Source organism: Bos mutus, chromosome 18 (assembly GCF_027580195.1).
Source record: "Bos mutus isolate GX-2022 chromosome 18, NWIPB_WYAK_1.1, whole genome shotgun sequence".
Taxonomy (NCBI): domain Eukaryota; kingdom Metazoa; phylum Chordata; class Mammalia; order Artiodactyla; family Bovidae; genus Bos; species Bos mutus.
In genome coordinates, this window is record NC_091634.1 from 6,695,369 (window position 1) to 6,720,762 (window position 25,394).

Below are 25,394 nucleotides of genomic sequence, written 5' to 3' on the forward strand. Positions count from 1 at the left end.
GGGGCGTGGCCGGGGCGTACCAAACGGGGCGGAGGGGGGTGCCAGGGAAAGGGTGTGTGGGGCGGGGAACTCGGCAATTGGACGGGGCCGTGGGCCGCACGCGCACGAAATGGAGGGGCTGAGAGGACGTGAAAGAAACCACCTCAGGGGGAGGGACTGGGAGGTCACACCGAAGGGAGACGGGGCGGGAGGCGGGGAATGAACGTAGAGGGTGATACTAAGCGGGCTCCAGGCCTGGGGGGGGCATGCCGGGCGGCGGAACCGGGAGACTACGTTGGGACGCGTCAGAAACAGAGGGAGGAAGGAATAATAGGCCTGGAGGCAAGGGAACCGACCTAGAGGTTCGGAAATACGGATCGTTCCAGAAACTCAGGAGAGGACTTAGGGTTTCAAGGCAGTGACGTGGCCAGGTGGGCGAGGGACCACAACTCCCAGCGGCCTCCGCGCGGCTTGGGCGGAGCCGGCGGTCCCATAGCTGCGTGCCCATTGGCTCCCGCGACCTAGGCTCCGCCCGCCTCCCTCTTCTCCTTGCCACTCGGCACTCAGGGCCATTCATTGATTCGCTCATTCACTGAGATTAAAGGACTGCGTATTCACATGCTGCTGCTGCTGCTGCTGCTGCTAAGTCGCTTCAGTCATGTCTGACTCTGTGCGACCCCAGAGACGGCAGCCCACCAGGCTCCCCCGTCCCTGGGATTCTCCAGGCAACAACACTGGAGTGGGTTGCTATTTCCTTCTCCAGTGCATGAAAGTGAAAAGTGAAAGTGAAGTCACTCAGTCGTGTCCGACTCTTCGCGACCCCATGGACTGCAGCCTACCAGGCTCCTCCGTCCTTGGGATTTTCCAAGCAGGAGTACTGGAGTGGGGTGCCATTGCCTTCTCCGATTCACATGCTAGTTCTTGTGTATAACATTTCTTGCTTCAGTTTCCTTGTTTCTTAAATGTGGATATTAGCTATCCCTAAAATGGCTATGAGAATCAAATGAGTTGATAAACCATTAGATCGGTATTTGGCACAGTGACGACGTAAATGATAGTTTTTCTCCTTTTAAAATCATTATTAGTGCCATTTCCAGTTCTGTGCTGGGCACCAATTGTGGTGACCAAAGAGACCAGCCCCACTGGAGAAAATAAATAATCGCATTTTTTGTGATGTGTTACAAATAGAGCAAATGCACACTATTTACGGGGGGTGGGATGATGATGACCGTGAGAACTCAGCAAAGTGACCTTTAGGCAGCCTGCAAGTCCACATAGGCTGCAAGAGTGTGCTAAGATGAGGGACCAGCCAGGGCGCAAATCCTGAGAATGCAAGGGAACCGGGGGGTGGGGGGAGGTGGGGGGCAGCACGACTGGAGCAGAGTGAGGGTGAAGGAGAGCTGAGGAAGCAGAATGGCCAGGTGCCACAAGCCGGGTCCTATAGCCTCACGATGGAATTTGGATTTTAGTCTCACTTTGCTGGGGAACCATCAAAAGGTTTTTATCAAGGAAGTGACAAAGTCTCATTTACATTTTAAACAAATCATTCACAAATGCATAGAGTCATGCCCACAGTGTCTCTACAAGTCTACAGAAGAAGCTGGATCCAGAGTCACCTCTGAGGAGAGAAGACAGCAGATGGAAGAGTCAAAGACATGAAAAGGAGACTCAGTTCGTTCTTGTAGATTATTTGCAATTCTTACCATATGCAAACTTTTGAAATAGTAACATCTTTTTTTAAAAAGATCCCTCCAGCTGCTGTGTTGAATATGAGGTAAGGACTAGTGGAGCAGGAGGGCAGATAAGAGACTATGGCAATAAGCCAGCTGAGAGTCACAGGTGGCTTAGATCGCAGGGAGTATGGCCACACTTTCACAATTTATTTTCAAGCTGAAACCCAGAGGACTTATGTGGGGAGTGAAAGTGAGAGGGAGAAGTGATTTCAAGGGTTTTGCTTGTAGAGGTGTCATTTCATGAAAGGGAAATAACTGTGGGAGGAGCAGGGTGGGGTGGGCGGAGATGGAACTCCAAATCTGACCTGGATTGTGGCCAAAGAGGGAATCACTACTCTCTGGACCCAGACTGCCAGCTAGATATCAACAGTTACCTCCAGAGGCCTGACTATGTCAGGAGACCCCACTGCTGGCAGTAGAAAGGAGAATCATAGGGACAGAAGTCCCCTTCTCTTCCTTAATGTGTTTCTGTATCTATGTGGTACATTTGCAATGTTGACTAAACAGTGTAAATGGGGGAAGGTCTAGAGATACAACTTTGAGAACCTTCAGTGTTTCATGAGAATGAATGACATCATGAGGAGGTGTGTGTGTACAGAGGCTGGGACACTCCATCCCTTTAGAGTTCAGATCTATGAGGAGCAATCAGATGGGAGGAGAAGCCCCAGGTAAGGTCATATTGGAGCCCCAACCTGAGCCCCAAATCTGACCTGGATTGTGGCCAAATAGGGAATCACTACTCTCTGGACCCAGACAGCCAGCTAGATATCAACAGTTATCTCCAAAGGCTGGACTATGTCAGGAGACCTCACTGCTGGTAGTAGGAAGGCAAATCGTAGGGACAGAAGTCTCCTCCTTCTCCTTAATCTCCCTAAATCCTCAGTTCTCACTATTCTTAGTACAAGCCATTATGATCTCTTGCATGGGTAATAGCCTTTTAGCTCTTGTCACCTTAACTTTCATTCCACTCATCAGAAGACTCCAATGAGACTTACTTGGTGGCACAGTGGATGGGAGTCCTCCTGCCAATGCAGGGGACACGGGTTTGATCCCTGTTCGGGCAAGATTTCACAATGCCGCAGAACAACTGAGCCCGTGCACCACAACTACCGAGGCTGCGTGCTGCAACAACTGAAGCCCACACCTACGGCCCGTGTTCTGCAGCGAGAAGCCACCGCAGTGAGAAGCCCGTGCACCGCAACGAAGAGCAGCCCCCGCTCACCGCAACTAAAGAAAGCCCGCACAAAGCAATGAAGACCCAGTGCAGCCGAAAATGAATAGAAATACAAAAGAAAATGTTTTTGTAAAAAAAGACTCCAATGGCTTCCGAGTGCCCTTAGAATTAACTACAAACTCTTCCTCTAAGGCCCCACATGGTGGGACCCCTGCTGCTGTCTCTAGACTGATCTCTTCTGCGTTCCACCTAGTTGATGCCTTCTCATACTTCAGATCCCATCAGGACAATGTCTTGGTATGAACCCCTAGGATTTTGTATAAGCATGGAGAAAGGTGTGCCAGGGTCCACTCCAGCATGAGCAAATGGCAACATTTCAGAGTGAGAAGTGAAAACACAGGGTGAAATTCTATTAGTAATTACTGTAACTAGTCCAATACAGCTCTCTGAAACCATCTAGCTTACCCAGTTTGCCGATTTGGAAGACATGGTTCATCGTATCTGTAAAATCTGCCCAGCCTAGCTGGCTACTATTATGACGAAGCAATTCTGCTCCCAACTGTTAAGCTGTACACTTCCTGAGGAGTAGCTGTCTGTTACCAAACTTGTTTACGCCAGTTAAGCCTCAGTTAATAACTTCACTCTATCAAATGAATCAAATATTCAAAGAGTTGTTTGTATGCAAAGCGTGTTGCCTGCATTGGAAAGAATAAAAGTGAGCTGCCTTAAAAAAATGCTGCCAGATCAATTGCAAGCAAAGTAACTGTAAATGATTAAACGGAAAAGCTCATAAAAACCTAGGAAAGTCCACCCTTCAGTTTGCTTAGTAAGTGTCTTTAGGTTCTCCTGTCACTTTTTAAAAAGAATTGGAAATGATAAATTACTTTTTATGGTTTATGGGTGCAGTTTATACAAGCATGTGACACAGAATGAGAACTGGGAGGCTGACTGGTTGTCAGAGCTGGTACCTGCCTGTAAAACTTAATTTAAAAATATATCATTCTTGGAGAAACTTCCCTGATGTGGTTAAGACTCTGGGCTTACACTGCAGGGGGTGTAGGTTCAACCCCTGGTTGGGGAACTAACATCCTGCATGCTGTGTGCGGTGCAGCCAAAAATATAAAATTTTTTTAAAAAATAAATCATCCTTGAAAAAGCAATAATAATAATAAATGTCTTAGCTCACTGAACCCTTACACACTAGGCCATGAGGGTGACCACCTTATTACCTCATTCTGCAGATGGGGAAACCAACAGTCCACAGCTGCCCCCCACACCCACTGTTTGAACACTCCCACATTGGAAAAACTCAGACTTCACCCATCTCCAAGCCCAGAGGGCTTTCTCCTTGCCTTCAGAAGCAAGGTGCCTTGAGATGGCTGTGTCCTGCCCAGCCTCTTCGATTGCAGTATCATTCACACTGGTGAACTGGCAAGAAATGAGTTGGTACAATCACTGACATGCCACATATTTTTTGGAGGGGGCAGTTTGGTCACAGTTTAAAATGGGCACCCTGCTAAAAAATAAAAATAAAATGGGCACCCCAAAAGACCAGAAACATTCTACATAACCAGTAAGAGACCGACTGAGAAAATGATGGCATTCCTTGGGGGAGTACTATGCAGCCATACAAATGGATAAGAGACTTCCCTGATGGTCCAGAGGTTAAGACCCCGTGCTTCCAACACAGCAGGTGTAGGTTTGATCCCTGGTCCAGGAGTTATTAAGATCCCGCATACCTTGCAGCCAAAAAACCAAAACATAAAACAGAAGCAATATTGTAACAAATTCAATAAAGACTTTAAAAATGGTCCATTAAAAAAAAAAAAGGATATAAGGTTTTTTGCCCTGGTATAACCTGCAAGATACATTGTCAGATAAAGTAATCTACAGAATAAGGCAGAGCAAGTTCTAGAGACCTTCTGTAGCACAAAGCACCTGTGATTACTGACACTCTACCATGCACTGACATTTAAGAGCGTAGGTCTGCTGAAGTGTCCTTACCACACACACGTAACACAGAGAAGACCAAAGGGACACAGGAAAACTTGTGGAGGCGATGAGTGCCTGCTACCTTGTCTGCAATGATTCTTTCACAAGTGTATGTGCATATCCAAACTCAATCATACCTCCATCAAGCTGCTTATAAAAGTATAAAGTAAGCTGCCACTGGCCAGAAGAGCCAGAAAACAAATATACTTGTTTGCTTCTACCTGCTAGTCCAGATCATCAAAGAACACACAAGAAATCGGTTGCTAGTCTCCAGAGAGGGCTGGGAGAGGCCGTGCATTGGGTTGATTTGGAGGCCTCTAAAAGTGTGAACCACAGGAGGCTTTATTATGCAAAAAATAAGTTGAATTTTTTTATAAGTGAAGTAAATAAAAATAGAATCGGCATACACCTCAATTTGGAAATTCTCCACTTGGAAATATATCACACAGGAATCCCTGAACAGGAACTCCCCTGGCTGTCCAGTGATTAACACAGCTCACTTCCACTGCAGGGGGTACACGGTTGATCCCTGGTCAGAGAATTAAGATCCTGCACGCCCCAGGGTGTGGCCAAAAAGAAAAAAAGGAATGCCTATACAAATGAAGGGGAAGAGATACATGTTCATGCTGATTCTCTGAAACTTTTTTTATAATAGTGGAAAAGTATACAGCTACCCAGCTGCCGCGAAGAATGTGGCAGAGCCTCAAAGACAGCCCCCTGTGACCCCACCTCCTAGTATTATAATCCTTTTATTGTCCTCTCAGCCTCACTGTGCGCTTGACCTAGCAACTGTTCTAATGAACGGAATACAGCAAAAGTGATAGGCTATCACTTCCACTCTTGGGTTACTGTGAGAAAAAACTGTGCCTCCCAACTTGGGTGTCCTGTGAAAAGGACTGCAAGGTGAGGGACCGAGCGAGACCTCCAGCCAGGAGCAAACAAGATCCCGCCCCCAGGCATGTGAATGAGCTTGGAAGCGGGCCCTCCCCCAGTGGAGCCTTCAGATGAGACCGCAGCCCCAGCTTGACTGCCACCTCGAGAGATCTTGAGCCAGAAGCACCAGCTAAGCTGGGCCTCGATTCCTGATGCGGAGAAACTGTGAGACAGTAAATGCTATTGTTTTAAGCCCTGGAATGGTTACATCAACAGGCAGTTTATGCAGACTGGATGGTCTGTGGGATTGGAATGCGTCCACTTAATGGACCAGGGGAAGCAACCATTTACTAAAAGCACACAGAGTTACTTGTAGTGAATGATGTGGACAAATGGCCATGATTCAAGCGAGGTGGGGAGGGGGAGGCAAGATCAAGAGCGTATAGAAACTGACCTCGTTTACATAAAACATTTAAGAAGCTATCAATGTGTGTCTACAACCGTAAGCATATAAACCCAAACACCAAACTGATAAACCTGCCTCTGAGGAATATTTCACTTTTTGTTCTACACTTCAGTAGTTTTTTTTCATCTTTATGAAACTAGATTCCTATGTAACTCAATAGAATTTTAAGGTTAATTTTCTTAAAAGCCCAAACTGATGGGAAAATATTAGTGAGTTTTATGTACCTTTAGACAAACATGTTTTTTAGAGGGTGTCATTTTTCTCATAAAATTTCTTCACAGAGGTAGGAGGTGGGCAGTCTCTCACCCAAGACAGATATCTAACCATTAACAAATCAGTGATCTAGCTTTTTTTTTTAATTATGTTCTCCCACTTTTGCCAGATCTGTTCCTGTGCAAGAATTCTCATCAGTTTCCCAGTCTTGCTTCCAGTCCTACATGCCTGGCCCCAAAAACAAACTGGTCAGAAATGAAATGTTTCTAACCAGTCACTCACCCAAATTACAACCGTCATGGATGCCCTGGTGGTTCTGACAAAGTAGCATGCATGCAGTTCTGCCCTCTAGGAGCATATTTTGACCAGTGATGGCAACCGTGGCTAACGGCAGCTCTCCTTCGAGGGCTCAATCCTGCAGAAATCACTTCTAGCCACATGGGGTCAGAGATTCAGAGAGGCACGGGGACCTGCCTAAAGCCGCACAACCCATTGGTACAGAAGCTGGAGTCTCAACCCTGATGTTTAAGGCCTGTACTACTACACTGCAGCAGCTTTAACAATACCTCATGCTCAGAGAAAAACTTTCTGGAAAGATTGCTCTCTCAGTGTTGGCTGGTTCTGAGAGGCTGTTGTCTACACCTGGGCTGTGAAATGTGGAGGTGAGTGCTGCGTGGGTAGATCTCCTCTCTCTGGGCACGCTGTAACCCAGGGCTTCCTTCTCATCTGGGGTACAGTACGGGGTGATGACACGGGGACAGTCCCTTCAGTTCATCTAACTGGGTGCTGAGGTCTGGGGCCTCCAGTGACTGGGAACAGCCACTGGTTTGTTTGATCAATCTGTCCCAGGAGGACTCGAGCAGTGTCTGTTTGCGCCCATGGGGCAATGTCCACCCTGTGGGAAGAGCATAGCCTGCATCCTGCTAGTCCTCTTCCCTTTTGATGGCTTTGGACACAAGTCGGTCACTCTCTCCTTGAAAACACTTGTCTTCCAGAACACACCTGCCTGCTCCTCCTGTCTCCCAGCCCTTGCCCAGCCCTCACAGGTGGGTCCTCCTCTGGCCTCTGGCCTTGTCCTTGCGTCTTCTTCTTCCAGAGGTCGCAAAATGGCAGCCCGGCGGCCTCCTGAGACCCACCAGCGGATTTTGTTTGGTCCTCACAGTGTGTTTTTTTTTTTTTTTTGGTTTTAATTTGAATGCCGTGAGGTGGGGCAAGCACTCCCCAAGTTCGCCACAGTCCCCGTCAATCCCTGTCGTCTTACACCCGCCTGTGTCACCCATTTCCATCACCTGCCTGGCCCCTGGAGCCATCTGAGCTTTCGAGAACCCCTGCGACACACGCCGCCTGGGACACGTGGCCCGCTTTCCCTCCTTCGACCTCGTCTGCGTCAGAGTTGCCGAGGGAGCTTGCGCTTGATGCTGAAGCCCAGCCTCCCTCCCTCCCCCGATGGAGTATTCGCTTCGACCGTTCTAGAAGACTCTAGGGCAGGGATCGTAAACTCAAATGCCTGCAGGAGCCAGGTGGGCCACATAAATGAGTGAACTCGCCAGGTATAAGAAAAGTCGACGGCCAGAAATATAATCAAATGGAATCTTTACTGAACGCTGGTGAATGCATGGAACATAATACAAACAGGTATGGTACTGGAGTTTATCTTTCAAATCCAAATTGAAAAAATACAAATTGAAAAATAGAAATATTTAATTACTAAATTTTTTTTGTTTTCTCTTTCGTAATTCTTCTGCTCCCTGGACTATGAAGCCGGGGGGTGGGCCTCATCCATGCCACCCCCAGATGTCAAGGGCGGGACTGGTGGCTGAGAACTCAACCTGGACTCCTGAAGCTGGGGGCAGCATTGAACTTGATTCAGTTGTGTAACGGAAAATGGCTGCTCACAAGCGTGGGCGCTTCCAGACATGGAGATTCAGGCGACTGCTGGAGAGTGGTGAGGGCTGTCTTCCGAGGGAGCCCACTGGGCGACCGGCAGCCCACTGCCCTGGAGATCAGCGGCTAGTATTTGCGGTCCGCACTCACATGATCGACAGCAACCAAGAAAAGCAAATGGGGCAGTGTTCGTTCGTTTTCATCAAGTCTGGACGCCGGGAGCCTTGGGGCAGTTTGGTCTTTAGCCCCACGAGTTGAGTGGACGCTGTCCAGGCCATGCCCTTTATTTCTGGAGACCACCTGCAGCCACGGAAAGGGAGTCAGAATACTCCCTGCCAACGGCATCCCCATTTCTGCCTGGACTGGGTGAACATGATCATACATTCAAGTAGCTATTTGTGAATGTCCTTGGGAGAAAAAGAATGTTCAGAAGGGTAGGAACTTTGACCCAAAGTCTCTGACTGACCTTCTCAGGGGGACCAAGGTATGGCTGCTGGCTCACCTGAAATGAGCTAAGCTGATGGACTGCAACAGTTCAGACTGCTTCCACATGTCACATGACAAGGTCGCAGAGCTTCTATAAAACACACTGGGGTCAAGTTCATCACCAGCCTGCCATGGTTAAGGTACAAAACCCTGTCACAGGTGCCGTGTCGTGTGTTCCACTGACCTCTCACGGCAAGGTCGGGGCCTGGTAATTGATGCGATGACCTGACTTGAGTCTCTGGCAATGACGCCCCCTCAGATTGAGGTAACCCGCCTACGTCCCCAGGGACACAGATGTCTTTCATCACCACCGCAGTCTGTAGCTGTGCTTAGGTGTAGACCAGCTTTCATGAAAAGTGTGTATTTCTCTTGACACACAGAAAACAAGTCACTTCCCAAGGTCGGGCCTGCCTTGGCACCATGTCACAGCTTTGTTCAGTCACATCGAGATTCTCCATGCCACAAATAAATAAAGCTAACTGGGTGGTGATAGTTCATGAGCAGCGATAGTAAAGGCCACGACTGATCTGACTCGGTCAAGCAACTGGACGTGTCGATCTTCAGATTTCTCTTCCCCTCCCGCGAGACGTGGATGCCTGCTGGACCCAAACGACGGTCCAAGCAGACGGGGGTTTCTGTTCGGGGGGCGTCTCTTCAGCTCCCTTATAAACTGGATGTCCGTGGGCTGGAACGCCTGGGTGATTTGTGTCACGTGATTCTGGAGCCTCGAGCGGCAGCCACGCCACTGCTTCCGTCGGCTTTCCGAAACCGGCCCTACTGACACTTGAGGCCCTTCTTCAGCTCATTGAGAATCGCGTCTCGTGTCTGCTCTGTGTACTGGTCGAAGCTCTTACTGTGCTTGGATTCATAGTGACGTTTCAGGTTGTATTCTTTCAACACAGACACGATTTTTTTGCATATTAAGCACGTAGGCATGCTCTTCACCTCCACAAAGAAATAGGCTCGCTCCCATTTCTCTCGAAACACGTGGCCCTCTCGTTCTCTCTTTCGTTTTGCCACTTTTGGTAGAGACATGGGTACAAGAAAGATTTCACTGTCTCCGAATACTACCCCGGGGACACCAACCGTGCCAGCCCCGTGCCAAAGGCGACAGCCTTCTGCCTCATGGTGGGGGAGTCAGGAGGGAGTGGTGGGGACTGTGGCGAACCAGAGAGCACACGCCCCATGGAGAGGGACGGCTCCAGCCCGTTGTTTGCTGGGCGGGAGGGTGGACCCAGGGGAGCCAGATCTTCTGACTTGTCAAGAGAAGACAAGACTACAGATTTTGTGTGTGTGTGTGTGGGTGTTTGAGAGAGAGAATCATCCTGATTTTTACAACTAACTCGTTAGGGAAAAAAATGCCACATAGCCTAACACAGGGAAGGCCAAACAAAACTCATCTGTAGAGTGGCCCAGGGGCCACCAGATTGCAACCTCTCTCCTGGGAGGGGGTCTGGGCATCTGATACTAACAGGCATCTCAAACAATGCGGACGCTGGGGGTCCACCTCTAGACCACACTCTGAGCATCACTGCTCTGGGTTCGGTCTGACAACAGACAACCAAGTCTCTGCTCACAGGCCAAAGCAGCTGGCCCTTGGATGTCTCCCTAAGGACAGCCTCAGGCCCGTTGCCTCATTACACCCAAACCTGTATCTCCTCCTTAGATCCCCGCCGTGTCTCCCATCACCAGGATGGCCCCACTGTCCACTCTGTCCAAAGCCCCAGAAGCCTGGTCTCTGCCTGCTCTCTCCACACGAGACCTCTTCTGTTCCTGTGTCTTCAACCACCAAGCACACACGCTGCCGCTAAAGACACACCCCGGGCTCCCAGCGTGGCCTCTGTCCCTCAGATGTCCCGGACCATCAGCGATCACCACTGGCTCCTTCTCCCGGCTCCTGCCTCAGGAAGGCCCACCGTCTACCAGCACCCAGGCCAGGTCCTGGGGACCACCCTGGACCCCACCCTACACCCACAACTTTTTCCACATGGGCACACCAGTTTCTGGCCTCACCCCTCCTGCCCCCCAACTCTGGCTGCTCCTCTGGCCTCTCCCTCCCCAGGAACATTGCCCTCGGCTCCTCCCTGCCTATCTTGCCCCATCACATCCCGCAGCCCACAAGGGGCTGACACCCAACCGACCCAGGCCTGGCCCTAGGGCCTGGCCTCCTGCAGCCCTTCCGTACGCCCTGGACAAGCCTCCAGCTGCTCAGTTTGGAATCTGAGCTCCCTCCCCACCTCTCCAGGCCCTCCTTCCCCCGCAAAGGCTCGTGCTCCCAGAGGCCTCTGCTGACTTGTCCTCTGACCATCCCAAGCTTCCTCCTGCCCCACACTTTCCTTTCTGTCATCTCAGCACCTAGACTGTCACCACCTTCCTTCACTGCCTCACTGACTGCTGCTCACAGACCCCACCTGCCTGGCTGGCTCACAGGCCTCCTCTGGGCCCGCCTGGTACCCTCTCTACCTCCATGGGCACTCGTGGTCCTAGGACCTCTGCCTACAGCCTCCTCACCTCCCGGAAGCCAGGCTGCACCAGATGGCCTGACTCACTGCGGAGGCCCCGGCCTCACCAGCCCGGGGCCTTGGGGGCATCTGCTGAAGCGAGAACAAGGGCAGAGGTGTCTCCCCCCATCTCCTCCTGCCCAGTCCTGGGGGATGTCAGTGACGGGAGCCGGGGCGTGTGTTAAAAGGAACTTTATTGGGTGTCGGGGTTCAGATGAGGTCCATGAGGATGTCGTCCTCCATGACGCTGGGCTGCAGGCCCGGCTGGGGGACCGGGCCCCGGGGCCCCCCGCTGAGCAGCATCTGACCTGGGGGGCAGTGGGAAGGGACTGCATCTCCCGGTAGTCCCTGGGGCCCGGGAGGGCCCTGGGCCTGAGTCCTCCCTCCGCCTCTGGAGGCCCGAGGCACGGGGGGGTCGAGGGAGCCCCGGGGGGACCCCAGGGGCACCTCCTGACCCCACATGGCCACGGGCCGTCCACCTCCTGTGAGCCTGTGGGGGCCCATCCCCAGCACAACTCTCCGGCCCTGAGACTTTCCCAGCAACCCCAGAGGACACAGAGGCGGGGAGCCGGGGGGAGAGCACCTGCTGCCTTGGCTCTCGGTGCCCTGGGCTGTACCTCCCGGGGGCCCATGGAGCCCCCATGAGCCACAAAGGCCCAGGACTTCACTTCCCAGAAGTCACGGGACACTGGGACACTCAGCCCAGGCCCCGGGCCTCCCCCAAACCCCCTTACCTGGCAGTGAAGCCCTCGGGGGAAGCTGAGCAGGCCAGGACTGGGCTGGCGGCGGGTGCAGGAGAGGGGGCCCCAGCTGGGGCTGCCCCAGGCCCTGATGCGGTGGGGGCAGCAGCGCAGGGGCCCCTGGTGGCTGGAGGTGGTGGAGGGAGGCCTGAGGAGGGGGCACCCCAGTCTGGGGCTGGGGGGGGGCAGAGAAAGTGGCTCAGAAGCCCTGGCGGAGAGCCCCCACCTGCCCCACTCCCTGGTGGAGCCTGTGGTCTTCCTTCAAAGGAATCTCGGCAGAAGCCCACGTAGGACATGTGGGGAATGGCCAGGCCGACCTCCAATCACCCACTCCCATCAAACCAACCTCCCGCCTCCACGAGGAAGGGAATCCGACTGTCAAGCCAAGAACCCCCGGCTCCCATATGACCCCCTCCCCAAATCTCACCGGGGGCGGGTTGAGGAGGAGGCTCCGCAGTTGGGGGTTGGCCCCAGGGTTCTGGGGCCGGAGGAGGGGTCCAGGAGGGGGCGGGCCGGGGGCTGCTCCAGGAGGGCCTTGCGGGGCGCCTGGAGGGGCCGGGGCAGCACCCTGGGGCTGGGGCTGCCCGGCGGCTGCAGAGGCCCCCACAGTACCCTGAGGCTGGGGCTGCGGTGGGCGGAGCTGGAGCTGACGGGAAGAGACACGGGTGAGGGATGGAGCCCCCAGACCCCTCCACCTCTTCAGCGAGATCAGAATCACAGTGTCCTCTACACACACCCCCACCCCCTCCGCGGCCCTGTCCTCACCAGGTTCTGCGAGGGTCTTGCTTGGTCCTCCAGAATGGGACCCAGCCCAGGGGGCGCCTGCTGGGCACCCATCTGTGTGGGGAGAGAGGGAGCAGGTCAGTGGCTGGGCGGGGAATCCCCATGCTGCGGAGAGTCTGCACCCTGAACGGGACCCTGTCAGGAGCTGGGAACGTTTTCCTGGGCAGGGGGCGGGGTTGTCTAGGATGTAAACTTTATGCCCCTAAAGAGGGGACTGTGTCTTAGAAATTCACTAAGAATACTCTTTATAAAGGAAAGAAAGATTGCAGGGAAACATGGGGGGAGACTGAACTTGGCGGAGGAGGACGTGCCCAACACTGGAGCCCCAGGAGGGCCCCAGGGGTCCTGCCGTGAGAGCTGGGACCCAGGAGGGCAGCACAGGCCCCAGGGCGGGGGAGCCGCGGGGTCGCTCACCCCACGCTGCTGCTCCAGCTTCTGCTGCTGGACTTGCTTGTGGTTGGTGATGACCTGCCGGATGCCGTTGACGAAGCCACTCTGGTCGTAGGGGATGAGGCCCATGAAGATCTTCTTCTTGGACGAGTACAGCAGCATGAGCACGCGCACCTCGCACGGGGCCGTGTGGGGGAAGTGCACGCAGCCCGCCTGCGGGAGGGGATCAGAGCCATCACGCCCTGCAGGAGGGGGCAGCCCACCTCTCTGGGTTTTAGAAGCTTCTAGAAACCGCACAGGCCAGGCGTGGCCAGCTTTCTGCTCTGAAAGGTGGAGGAGGGTCCAGGTTTGGCTTGAGGCTGCTCCAGAGAGCTGGGTGCCCGAAGGAACAGGGTGCAGCTGGGACTGCTGCTAATGGCTGGATGGAGAGCAGAGGAAGCCCCCTCCAATCCTGCCCCCCTCAAAGGGCTCACAGCTGACAGGGAGGGAATTCAACATAGAGCTGACATGGGAAGTGCGTGCTCAGTGGTGGTGGCAGACACCCTGACGGACCAGGGATCCGAGAGGCCCCTGGGGTGCCACACCGCCTCAACCTCAGCGTCTGCAGTGAAACTCACGGGAGGTGGTGCTCACACCTCAAGGGACAGACCCGGGTATCATGTCCACTGTCCTGCACTGGGTGTATACACAGGAAGTGCCCAGGGAACGCTAGTGAACATGAAGCGAGGCCGTAACACGCAAGGCTTCTGGGAGAGGGGCTCTTAGTGGAGGAGGGGCTGATGAGCTTACGGAACCGGTGGAACCTCGGCCAAGCCAGTCTCGCTTTCTCAGGCGAGGCAGACCCTGATAGCTGCTTAACATCTGCCCCTCTCCCTGTGTGGAGAACCCCAATTCTGTTTGGGTAGCAGCACGTCTGGGCCCCAGGGCACTCATTGGTGCCTGCTCCCCCACGGTCTCCTCTGTCCCTACGGGGGGATCAGGGGCCCGGGTCTGGCCCAAGATGTGAAAGGAAGCCTGCTTGGTGTGGGAACGTGTTTTCCTAAAGAAGGGGAAATACAGGCTGATAACACACCTCCTTTTTGCCCTCCTACATTAAGTCAGACAGGACTCCTTGAGCTTCAGGAACCATCTCACAGTCACGAGAGAGAAACAAGGGAGCCCCAGAGATCCTGGCCCTGACGTCAAGGGGCTACAGACCTAGCCCTGAGAGTGCCCTCCTCTGGGCATCCTGTTACACATCACAAGTGAACGCCTGCTTGTATCCGGCTCTCAGAACCCAGATGCCACGCTGTGAGGGAGCCCGAGCCACACGGGGAGGCCACATGGAGGCACTCGGAAGACCAGGCGCAGCTGAACCCCAGCTGATGGGCAGCACCATGAGAGGGGACCATCTTGATTTCCAGCCCAGACGAGCTTTCAGATGAGCACAGTCTTAGCTGCTATCTGATGGCAACCCCATCAAAGACCCCGAGCAAGACTAGCCCAGCTGAGCCCAGCGGACCCACACAGGACTGCGAGAAACAGTAAATTGCTGGTCCAAGCCTTCACCCCAAGCATCTATCTGTTCTAAAAAACCTGCCGGCTGGGTGTGCTGTTACTTGCTGTTGGAGGCATTCTTAACTCTCAGGATTGCCTTCTTTGGAGAATTTTCCTCAAGGTACCATGAGATAACCTATGAGGAGTCCCCTCTCCTGAAAAAGAGCTAGGTTCACAGAATGGACTCAGTAACTGGTTCTGGTCCTATTTAGAGACCCTCCCTTAGTGCTATGAGCTGAATGGTGTCCTCCAAAAACACGTTGAAGTTCCAGACCGTGGCACGTGGGAACGGGACCTTATTGAGAATAGGGTGCTTGCGGAGGTAACAAGTTAGGATGAGGTCATTCGAGTGGGCCCCAATCCAAATGACAGGTGTCCCCATAAGCAGGCACACACACCAGGAAGAGACCACCACGTGAGGACACATGGAGAGAGGACGGCCACATGACGACAAGAACAGGAGACAGGAGCAGGCTGTCTAAAGCCAAGCCCGCCTGGGGCTGCCACCCGCAGGAGGCAAGGAGGGGTCTTCCCCCAGAGCCTTGAGAGCGCGCAGCCCTGCCGACGCCCTGATTTCGATCATGTTTCTCTCTTTCAGGAGCGCGAGAGAATGCACTTCTGTTGCTCTTGGCCCCAGGAAGCTGTGACACCCTGCAAACCCGTCAGAGCCAAGAGCTTTCTCCGATGGCTCCTGTCATACCCTGCCATGGTTTTAAAGTGAAAGAAACCTCAATCTGGGGCAGACTTTAGGAGCCCAGCATCACAAAGGCAGCCCCACCATCAAAAACAGCTCCCTGGGCCCAAGACAGGAAGCCACTGCCTGGCCACCCAACTCACGAAGCCATTGCCCATGATGCGGTAGAGGCCTTTGAGAGAGTCCAGGTCCTTGTTGGTGAAGTGGAACTGGACCATCCTCGAGTTCCGGAACAAAGGGCCCAGGGTGGTCTGCGGGAGACACCCAGGTCAGCGGGCGTGCGGAGGCAAGGACAGAGGCAGGAGGGGTGGGAGGTCACCCGCCACCGGCCACTCACCAGCAGCTGCTGGGGGATGAGCTGCATGATCAGCTTCTGGGGCCACTGCTCCGTTTTCCTGGGGTGACACCAGGAGAAGCGTCAGGAGACGCACATCCCAGCTCGCCACCCACCACACCCCTGGCAACCTACAGGTTCTCGCCGTGATTCACGTAGACCTGACAAGGCAGTGACCGGGTCAGCTTGGTGTTGGCGTCCACAGAGGCGGGTTTGGGTTTCTAAGGGGGAAGGAAAGGTGTATCTGGGTGAAAAGGGCCCTGAGCCACCATTTCTTTGACCTCTCCGCCCTTCCCGGGGAGCCCCAAAAGCTCAGGATAACCCCCCAGTTTAAGGCCCACAAGCCCTGGGCCCCTTCATCAGACCACCAACCCTGCAATCCTCCAGCCTTCAAATTCCACGAATGTGGGCCTCTTCCTCCTGCCCTCAAACCCTACCACCCACTGTCCCCTCCATGCCACGATCTCCTGGGTCCTCCCCGGACCGAGAAGCTGAGACTTCTCTTAACCCTGAACTCTGGGCTACCCATCCCAAGCTTCCTCGGGACTATCCTGAGGACGACAAATCCTATGACCCCACGGGCACTGGTCCAGCCCTGCAGCACACCAGGGTTGGCCCAACAGAGCCGCTCACCTCCTGCCACTCAAGGACCCCACTCCAGGCTAGGAGTTTGTTGGAGACTGACTGCTGCCCGCCAAGGGCTGGGGCCCCGAGCTGGGCCGGGGAAGGGCCACTCACCCCGCCTGGGGCCACGGTGCCCGCCTGGCAGAGGGGAAAGAGAAGGAAAAGCCACAGGGCAGGATCAGATCATCTCCTGGGAGGGGCTGTCCTGAGAGGACCAGGTCAACAGGCAGAAGAGGACAAAGGTCCCTTCCTGTGTTTCCCCAGGCCCAGAACGCCACTGGGCCGCACCTGGGGCCACAGATGCTCTAATCCTGGAGGATTCAGGTTCTCTCAAAGACCCTGGACTCCCAGGACCCTTTGGACTCCTCGGAACAGTCTTCACCCACCCGCTTCTGCCCCCAGAATTAGTCTCAGCCTCGCCTGAAGCACAGGCTCTGTGAGCTCCCAAGGACCCCAAACAATAAGACCCATGTGCCCTCGGGCCCTCTTCAGGAAGGCCGACCTCTCCTCCCTGCACTGTTGGCGGCCAGGAGGCAGGCACCTACCATGGACGGTGCCCCGGGCTGTGCAGGGGGCGCCAGGCCCGGGCCTGGAGCCACAGTGGAGACCAGGCTGGGCTGGGAAGCAGGAGGTGGCTTGGGGGCACCGGGGGGCCCTGGGGGCAGCTGGGTGGCCTGGGTCTGGCTGTAGGGGGGACCCACTCCTGGAGTGGCTTGCTGAAGAGGGTTGATAGGCGAGACTGTGGGAGAGACCAAGGGAAGCGGTGTGGGTGGGGGTGCGGAGACCTGGCTGCCCAAACCCACGTCCCTGCTGGTACTCACAGCGAGGGCCCAGCCCCGCCTTCTGGTTCTTGGCTGCCTCCACGGCGTTCTGGGCAGCCACCTGAGCTGCACTCAGATTCCCAGGGACCTGGTGACAGAGGGGAAGAGCTGCTGAGGACCATCCTGCCCAGCTCCAAAATCCTAAGAGGACGTGACTCCTAGCCTGAAGAGTCCCACCCTCCAGTGTCTCAGGGGAGACTCCCCTATCCAAGACTTAACAATTCCAACCAGGTCTCTGCCAAGGGGCCAGGGCTTCCGCCAAGCCCTAGGAGCACGTCCCTCCCCTGGCAACATCCATACCTGGTACTGCTGGGGGACCGGTGGCAGAGGCTGCTGGGGGGCTGTTGAGAGTGTGGCGCCTGCGGGTGCGGCTGGAGGCAGGGGTACAGGTTGCTTGGGCTGGAGGGGGCCTGGGGCTGAGCCACCCCCAACTGAGCGCCGAGGATGATCGGTAGAGCCCATTAAGGAGGGGATTGAGAGACACGAAGCACATCTGAGTGAGAGGGAGCTGGGGAGGACACCCCCAACCCTGCCCCCCACCAGCCCCCAGGCTCACCGGGCAGCACAAGCCCCCGCACCAGCACCATGTGCCGTGGGTCCTGGCTCACGTCTGCTGGCGGCTGCAGGGGCTCCAGCATGGCTGGAGGAGCCGCCTTCTCGAACAGCAGCCTCAGGGCAGGCAGCTTCCGGGGGGACACAATGGAGAAGTAGATTCCTCGCTGAACAAGAGGGGACAAGCAGTCAGGACGAAGCCACGGGGCCAAGTTCCCACCAAGCTCTGGGACAGAAGACCCAAGACCTAGAGTAGCTGCCCTGGGCGATTCTGGGTTGTAGGTCTCCCAATAGGAGCCAATGGCATCTGTGCCCATCCTGAGACCCAGGCTGGCAGCCCCCTCCTCCCTCAGGTCAGGAGTCGTCACCTCTCCGATCTTCTGCACCAGAGTCTCCGTCGTGCACCCCGAGTACGTGGTGCTCTCGACAGCAGGCAGCAGGTACGGGGGCGAGTTGCAGATAAGGAGGCAGACTCGGTGTGTCTGGCCGCTACCGGAGACAAGCAAAGGTGAGGAGAGGGTGGCAGCAGGGACCCCAAGAAAAGACCCGAGCCAGCAGCAGCAGTGACCAAGTCCTCCACCCCACTGGAAGTCAGGAGTGGGGACCCATTTCCCAACTGAGAATGCTGAGGCCCAGAGAGCCTCCTGAGTCACTGGAAGTCACCCAGCCACAGGGAAGGCAGGAGGCACACTCCGAGCCAGCTCCCCTTTCGGATGAGGACTCCGAGACAGGGAGTGGGCCAGGGGATACCTCCTGCCTCCTGGCTCCCAGCGCCCAGGACAGACAGCCCACCCAACGCCCCACAGGGAGGCTGGGGGTGGAGCCTGTGACCCACCAAGCGGGCTACGGGCCAGGTGGACAGATGGGTGCGGGCCCCACACCGGGCACACTCACATCTGCTCCCGCATCTTCTTGAAGTCGTCGAACAGCTGCAGGGCCGTGCTGAGGCCTTCGGCAATGAGGCTGCAGCTCTCACCACCCCCGCCCATGAACCTGCAGGGGGCAAGGGGTCAGCGCCTGGGGTGCCCAGGGCCACCACCCGCCAGCCCCCAGGCCACCAGGGAGGGGCCCACACTTGGGCCAACCCTCTCCGCAGTCTGTGCCCCTCAGGATGGGGACACTCAAGAGTGCCCTGCCCTAGCCCCAGTGGGCAGGGGCTGTTTGTCATCTCCTAAGAGGGAGTCCCTCTGGCAAAAGGCCCCATGAGAGCACAGAACAGAGAAAGGACCCGGGACACTAAGCCCAGGAGCCTACGCTGAGGCCCAGTCCCCATGCGCCTGCCCCACGCTGGGTCGTCTGCCCGGCCTTCCCCTACCTTCCCAGCCTGCTGTGGGGCCTCCTCTGCCCTCCCACCTTTAGGGGTGAAACTGCATCCTTCAAAAACGTATGTTGAAGTCCTGATCCCCCCACTACCACAGGAGGCAACTGGATTCGGAAACAGGGTCTTTACAGAGGTGAACAGGCCATGATGAGGTCGGCAGGGTGGCCTGAACCCAATATGACCAGTGTCCTTAGAAGGCGAACGGGGAAGCAGAGACAGACACGCTCAGAGGAAAGGGAACATGGATGTGATGAGAGAGGGGGCGGGACACCACGTGGAGATCAGAGGGACACCGCACAGGCCAAGGAACGTCTGGGGCAACCGGAAGCTGGAAGAGGCAAGGAAGGACGACCCTCCCCTACATGCTCCAGAGGGAGCATGGCACCCCACCACCCCACGTCGGCTCACGCTCCTGGACCCAGACTGAGGGGCGGTAACCTGCTGTGGCTGTAAGCCACCTTGTTTCCAGTACTTTGCTCCAGCAGCCCCAGGAAACTATGACACACAGACTTGGTCTCTCCTCCACCTGATCCACAGAGGGGTCACCGGTGTCCGTCCCTGTGGGGTTGGTGGCAGGCCTCTGCCAGATGGCAGCTGCTACCACCATGACTCTCTGGGTCACACGGTGGCAAGGCTGACCCTTTGCCACGAGGGACATCTGTGCAGACTGGGCCCTGTGGCTCTGGACCATGGCCCCCGTGTCTGTGTCTGCACCTGTCTCCCCCACCAGGCATGGATGAGGTCTGGACTGTTCTTGTCCCAGCCACACACGCCCCGCCCCCGCAGTATGGCACAGGGGAGGGCTTGGAACTGTGTGTTACATAAACAAACAGCTTCAAATCCAACCTTGGTCATCAAGAACAGAGCCAAGCCTGCCCCGCCCTGGGCCCTGCCCACCTTCCCGCTCCATCGCTCCCTGGGTGCCTCCGAGAAGGTCTTGGATGCCCCTGGAGTCTGTCATCCGCCACACACCCAGGTCTCTGCCTGTGTTATCCACCCGAAGACCACATAACGCCACCCACTCTGGCCCAGGAAACCCTGCATACCTATTCCAACTCCCAGCCCCGTGTCATCCTCCTCCAGGAAGCCTTCCCCACCTGCCACATGAATCACCCTTGATCACATGTCCCCCAATACTGTGACTGTCACACTTCCTCCTACAGCCCCAAGAAAGCGCAGCCCTCAGTGAGACCTCAGCCGGCTCTATGATGTGCCCGAGGACACACAGGCTCCGGGAAGTGCCTTCTGAATAAGTGAGCCCCCAACGCGTGGCCCGTCCGTGCTCTACCTGGATTCTTCCCCAGTGTAGATTTCGGTCTTCTGCCCCCACACTCAGGGAGCTCAGCCTACACCACTCCCCCTCCCCGCCACCCACTCCCCAGACCTCCTCCTCCTCCTCCTCACCATCGAGACTCTGGTTTGCACAGGAATTTTAATGCCACAGAGCTGGGGCAGAGGCCGATGAATCAACCAATCCTGGATCCACCCTACTGCCAACTGCCTGTGCTAGAAGAAATCAAGCCATCTTCCCGGCCGGGCTAAGGGTAGGAGTGAGGGGTAGGGGGAGAGACAGGAAGCAGCTGCTGCAGGCATGCAGGGTCTTCTCTTAAGAGGGATGAAAATGTTCCAGAACTACACAGAAAAGACGGCTGCACAACATTTTAAATGTACTAAATGCCACTGACTTGTCCACTTCAAATTGACTGCTTGTGTTATGGGAATTTCACCTTAATTTCTAAAAAAAATAATAATTTAAAGGAAAGTGAGATTGACCACTCTGAGACCCTAGAGTTTGTTTTTTTTCAATGAATATTAAACATAAGCCATCTGTTACCAACTCAAAAAAAGACACAAAACAAATATTTTGTCTAGAGAAAAACTTAAAACTGGGGAGCAGGAAAAAAAAATATATGGCCAGTTAGAAGTAGGTTTTTAAATATTAAAAAATTTCAAATAAATCCCTCAGATTAGAAACAGAAAGTGAAACAAAAATGAAAGTATGCTGGGAGATACAGGTGGGATCTGACTCACTGCTTCCTTATCCTCACACCCCACCCCTGAGGTCATGCCCCTGAGTCCTTGTCACTCACTTTCACAGGCTAAGGGGCCCCTCCTCTGGAGCCCCCCAGAGGGACTAGTCAAAATGAATGAATGTGAACCGCAGCCAGCCCTGACCAATGACTGCCACAGCCTGTCACCCCTAGGAAACACCAGTTCCTTAGGGCCAGAACCCTGCTTGCCTTCTGCCCCCTCAGTGCCTGAAACAATCTGCTCCACAGGTTGTCTGTTGAATGAATGAACACACAAACCAGTGAATGAATGAAGGCACACACGCACTGTCACAATGCTGTGGGGAAGTCACCTGGGCTGTCCCTTCTGATGCTGGGTCACTAGCTGTCGGGGGTGGGGGAACCGCCTCGCTTACATTTCAGACAGGAAATGTAACATCAGAAACGAATCTCCTCAAAGCAAGGACTTTCCAAAAATCACACTGCCTGCTTTGTACTGTAAGTGATGGATGTTCCAGGAGAAGATAAGATTTCTCCATGTGAACAAAACTTGCTGACTTTCTTTGTGACTCTGTTACAGACTTCCCCAGAACGTCACAGAAACTGAATTTAGATGGTTACATAGGGCCTGATAAAACAGTAATGACTCTGAATATTCAATAATGGCTTAAAATGTTTATCGGCTGATTGGGAGGATTCTGGTGAGCAGGCAGCACATAAAGCTTTCTTTTTTGGTTAAACAGGCAGTGTATTCGAAGCTGGTTAAGGGAGAGGGTGGATATGGGATGGAAGTGTTCAGAATATATTTCCCTCTTATCTTCCTAGTGCCCTTGACATTTTAAACAAGGGGGTTTCACTATTTCTCCTGACACCCACCAAAAGGTTCACTTTCCTGGTGATTCTCTTCCTTACAGCTTTCACTCGTTTATTTATTCAGCAAAGGTCTCCCATCTCAGGCAAACAGCAGGAGAAACACCCAAGGCCTGGACATTCACAGTCCAGAGGTGTGAAGCTGCAACAGGGAAACACCTGAGAGCAATGGGGGCGGAGGAGAGAGCAACTGACCGCTTGCCGGAATCAGGGAAAGGACGTTTGCGTTGGCTCTTGATGTTTAAATAGGCGTTTACCAGGGAGAACCAGAGTATCAGGTACATTCTGGACATTCGTTCATTCACTCGTTCTACAAAGTTTTCCTTAGGGCTCTTTCATGCCAGGCCCTGTGCTGGGTACTAGAGACTTGAGGGAAATCAGACTTGGACTTGAACCTCAAGGAGCCCCCATTCCACATCATTCAAGTCTCACCACAATCTGTTCCAGAGGTTTTCGACTGGGGCGGATTCTGTCCCCAAAGGGACATATGACAATGTCTGGAGACGTCTTTGTTTTTATTGTTTATCACACTGGGGACGGAGGGGACCACTGGCATTTGGGGGGTAGGAGCCGGGGATGCTACCGAACTCCTTACAACACACAGGAATGCCCCCCACCCCTCCACAACATACATACAATAATCATCTGGCCCAAAGGGTCAACAGTGCTGAGGTTGAGAAACCCCGCTCTGCCCTGACCATGAATTCTAACAACCGTAAGGGGGGAAAGTGAACGTGCAGCGCCTGGTCTAGCACATGAAGCCTGGAACAAACCAAGTGTTCAACAAACATTTGCTGCAGGGGCGAATGAAGATAACGGCAGCCCACGAATCCGTGTTGTTTAATGGACTCTGACCAGACCCTGAGCTGAACACAGTATGAAGATTAGCTTCTGTGACCCGCCTCTGAGTGCCGCCATGGACTACCGTTATCCCTCTGCAGACCAAGAAACCAAAACACAAAAGAACAGCAAAAGCTAAGGGAGCACTTAATCATGTCAGGCACTGTTTTCAACAGTCATCAACTCGTTTGATTCCCAAAGTTCCCTACAGTGTCACCAGAACTAGATCTGCGATGAGCGCCATCTCCTGGTATTCATGCCCCCTCCAACACTGAACACAACTGACCTGGATACTAAACAGAATGTGACACAAATGATGGTGTGTGATTTCTAAGATTTGATTATAAAAAGCTCTGTGGCCTCCTTTTGCTCTTTCTGTTGGATTGCTCAGGCTGAGGAAGGCCAGCTGCCATGTTGGGAGGACACTCAAGCAGCCCCATCGAGAGATGTCTTAGGAATAACAGCTAGCAAGGAACTGAGGCCTCTAGCCAACAGCCACAGGGTTAGCCACCTTGGAAATGGATCCCTTGGTCCCGATCAAACAGTCGGATGACTGTGGTCCCAGCTCACCGTGACTGAAATCCCACAAGAGACAGTGAGTGAGAACCATCCATCAAAGCCATCCCTGAATTCCTTACTTAAGGAAACCAGGCACTAAAAAAGTTTTTTTCTTTTTTTTTGGCTGTGCCCCTCAGCATGTGGGATCTTAGTTTCCCCACCAAGGATCGGATCCATGTCCCGTGCAGTGGAAGCACAGAGTCCCAACTGCTGGACTGTCAAAGAATTTCCAAGTCAGTAAGCTTTAATCTGTTTTTCCAACACTGGATAAGTAACAGGATGACTGTAAGTACTATTACCGTTCCCCTTTAAGAGATAAGTTCTATTAGACACAGAGGACAGGGACTCGTGGGTCTGGGAGTCCTGTTGTGGTAGAGCTGAAAAGTGGCCCCAGGCTGTCTGCATCTGCAGTGTCAACTATCAAAATTTACTCCAAAGCACAGAGGCTTAGCCCCAGCCCTCTTGCACTCAAGCTTCAATGCCCCTGGTATGAAAAAAAAGGACTAGAGTAGACAAGAGAAGCAACAGACAGAAAGGGGAAGAATACATGAGGAGTAGGACAGGGGTGCTGGACTTCCCCAGGCTTCCTTGAGCAGGAAATTCTTTCTACTTCCAAGCCAGACAACACCAGCTGAGCATACAGAACTGACCATTTAAGTGACCTAGGGACAAAACCACAACCCCCATCGCAGCCCTTTTTAGCAACCAATGTGAGGGGCTGGATCCGGCAGCTCAAATCCAGGCCACCATTCCTCTGCGGTCCCTCCCAGGTTCCCCCAACCCTTCCCGAAGCCAAGAAAAGAGCTCACTTAATGCCATCGAGCCAGGTGACAAACTCATAGGCGCTGCTGGTGGGAGCGTGACATTGTACGTAGGACTCTGGAGCGCAGTCCACCGTGTTGAACACCACGAGGCTGTACTGGGTGCCCCCATACTGGGAGGGGAGGACAGAAGAACTTTTCATCTGGGACCCAGTTTCTTTTTCCCTCAGGGGAGTCGGAGCTCCCAGCCCCTACTCCCTCGGACCCAGGGGTCCGGACCCCGGTACTCCCACCTCAGACCCAGGACCCGAGCCCTTCCCGCCTCGGACCCAAGACCTGAGCCTCCTCCCCTCTCGGACCCAGAAGTCCAGACCGCAGCCCATCCTCCCTCGGACCCAGGACCCGAACCCCATTTTCCTGGAAACCAGAGACCAGATCCCAGCTCCTCCCCGCTCGGACCCGCAAATCCTGACCCCAGCCCCTCGGACCCAGAACCCGAGCTTCCTCCTCCTCGGACCCAGGAGTCCAAACCCCAGCCCCTCCCGCCGCCGACCCCGGAGTCCGGACCCGAGCCCCTCCCATCTCGGGCCCAGGGTCCAGGTACCGCCCCTTCCTCCCGCAGACCCAGTCCAGACTCCCATCTTCCCTCCAACTCGAGAGTTCCAAGACTCACGTCTCCCCCGAAGTCCGTCTCGGCAGGAGGGCCGCCATTAAAATACCTGTGAGGGTCGGAAGTGAAAGGTCGGGGTGAGGAGAGAGACTGGAAAACTAAACTCGGAGGGCGGGGCTGGGGCCGCGGAAACGGCACTCACTCTATGGCCGGGAGCAGGTAGTGCTTGCGGAGCCCCTCGAAGTAGGGCCCCAGATTGGCCGTGCCCTCAATTACAAACACCACGTCAGCCACGAGGCCCCCGGCGCGGGCCGGGCCCTCCGACCCGGGGACCATGCCCCGCGCCGCAGATGCCGCCGTCGCCGCCACCACCGCTGCCGCCGCCGCCGCCGCCTCAGACACCACGGGTTGAGCGGAAGTGCGCCTGCGCCGCGCGCGCCCCCGCGCAGGACCGCCTCTCGGCGCTGGCGGCGCGCTCGCGGCCATGTTTGTGCGGGGCGCCCAGAGCGGGTGGGTTTATCTCCATCCTCCTTCGCACCCAGTGTGTGCAAGACTCAAAAAAGACCTAGAGAACTCCTTCGGGGACCAGAGGTGGAAGCTTGAATTATTGGCAGAACTTTCGAGGGCGAAATATACCGAAAGCGGCGCGT

The 25,394-nt window shown here is 54.7% G+C and overlaps 1 protein-coding gene across 3 annotated transcripts; it reads right to left on the reverse strand.

Moving 5' to 3' along the window:
• Positions 1-8,006: 8,006 nt before the first annotated feature.
• Positions 8,007-25,175, reverse strand: MED25 (mediator complex subunit 25). 3 transcript variants are annotated; one of them, XM_070387307.1, is made up of 18 exons: positions 24,947-25,174; positions 24,808-24,853; positions 24,183-24,307; positions 18,670-18,768; positions 18,144-18,264; positions 17,780-17,942; positions 17,524-17,654; positions 17,224-17,311; positions 16,948-17,141; positions 16,412-16,540; positions 15,914-15,999; positions 15,782-15,839; positions 15,588-15,695; positions 13,239-13,427; positions 12,807-12,878; positions 12,469-12,687; positions 12,036-12,216; positions 8,007-9,819 (listed from the first exon to the last, which is right to left on the reverse strand). In XM_070387307.1, the coding sequence occupies exons 1-18, from the start codon at positions 25,078-25,080 to the stop codon at positions 9,575-9,577; spliced, it is 2,388 nt and encodes a 795-aa protein (XP_070243408.1). In that variant the 5' UTR covers positions 25,081-25,174; the 3' UTR covers positions 8,007-9,574. The 3 variants fall into 3 exon arrangements, with proteins under 3 accessions (XP_070243408.1, XP_070243409.1, XP_005905069.1); XM_005905007.3 differs by lacking the exon at positions 8,007-9,819 and adding an exon at positions 11,478-11,609; XM_070387308.1 differs by lacking the exon at positions 16,412-16,540 and having other exon boundaries at positions 24,947-25,175.
• Positions 25,176-25,394: the final 219 nt, after the last annotated feature.

Excerpts from the sequence above, each read along its gene's own strand:
- MED25 (XM_070387307.1), bottom strand. The coding sequence starts at position 25,080 with ATGGTCCCCGGGTCGGAGGGCCCGGCCCGCGCCGGGGGCCTCGTGGCT. Across the intron at positions 18,769-24,182 it reads ACCTGGCTCGATGGCATTAA|GTTCATGGGCGGGGGTGGTG; the intron begins GTGAGCTCTTTT and ends TGCCCCCTGCAG. Across the intron at positions 17,142-17,223 it reads GGCGGGGCTGGGCCCTCGCT|TCTCGCCTATCAACCCTCTT; the intron begins GTGAGTACCAGC and ends TCTCTCCCACAG.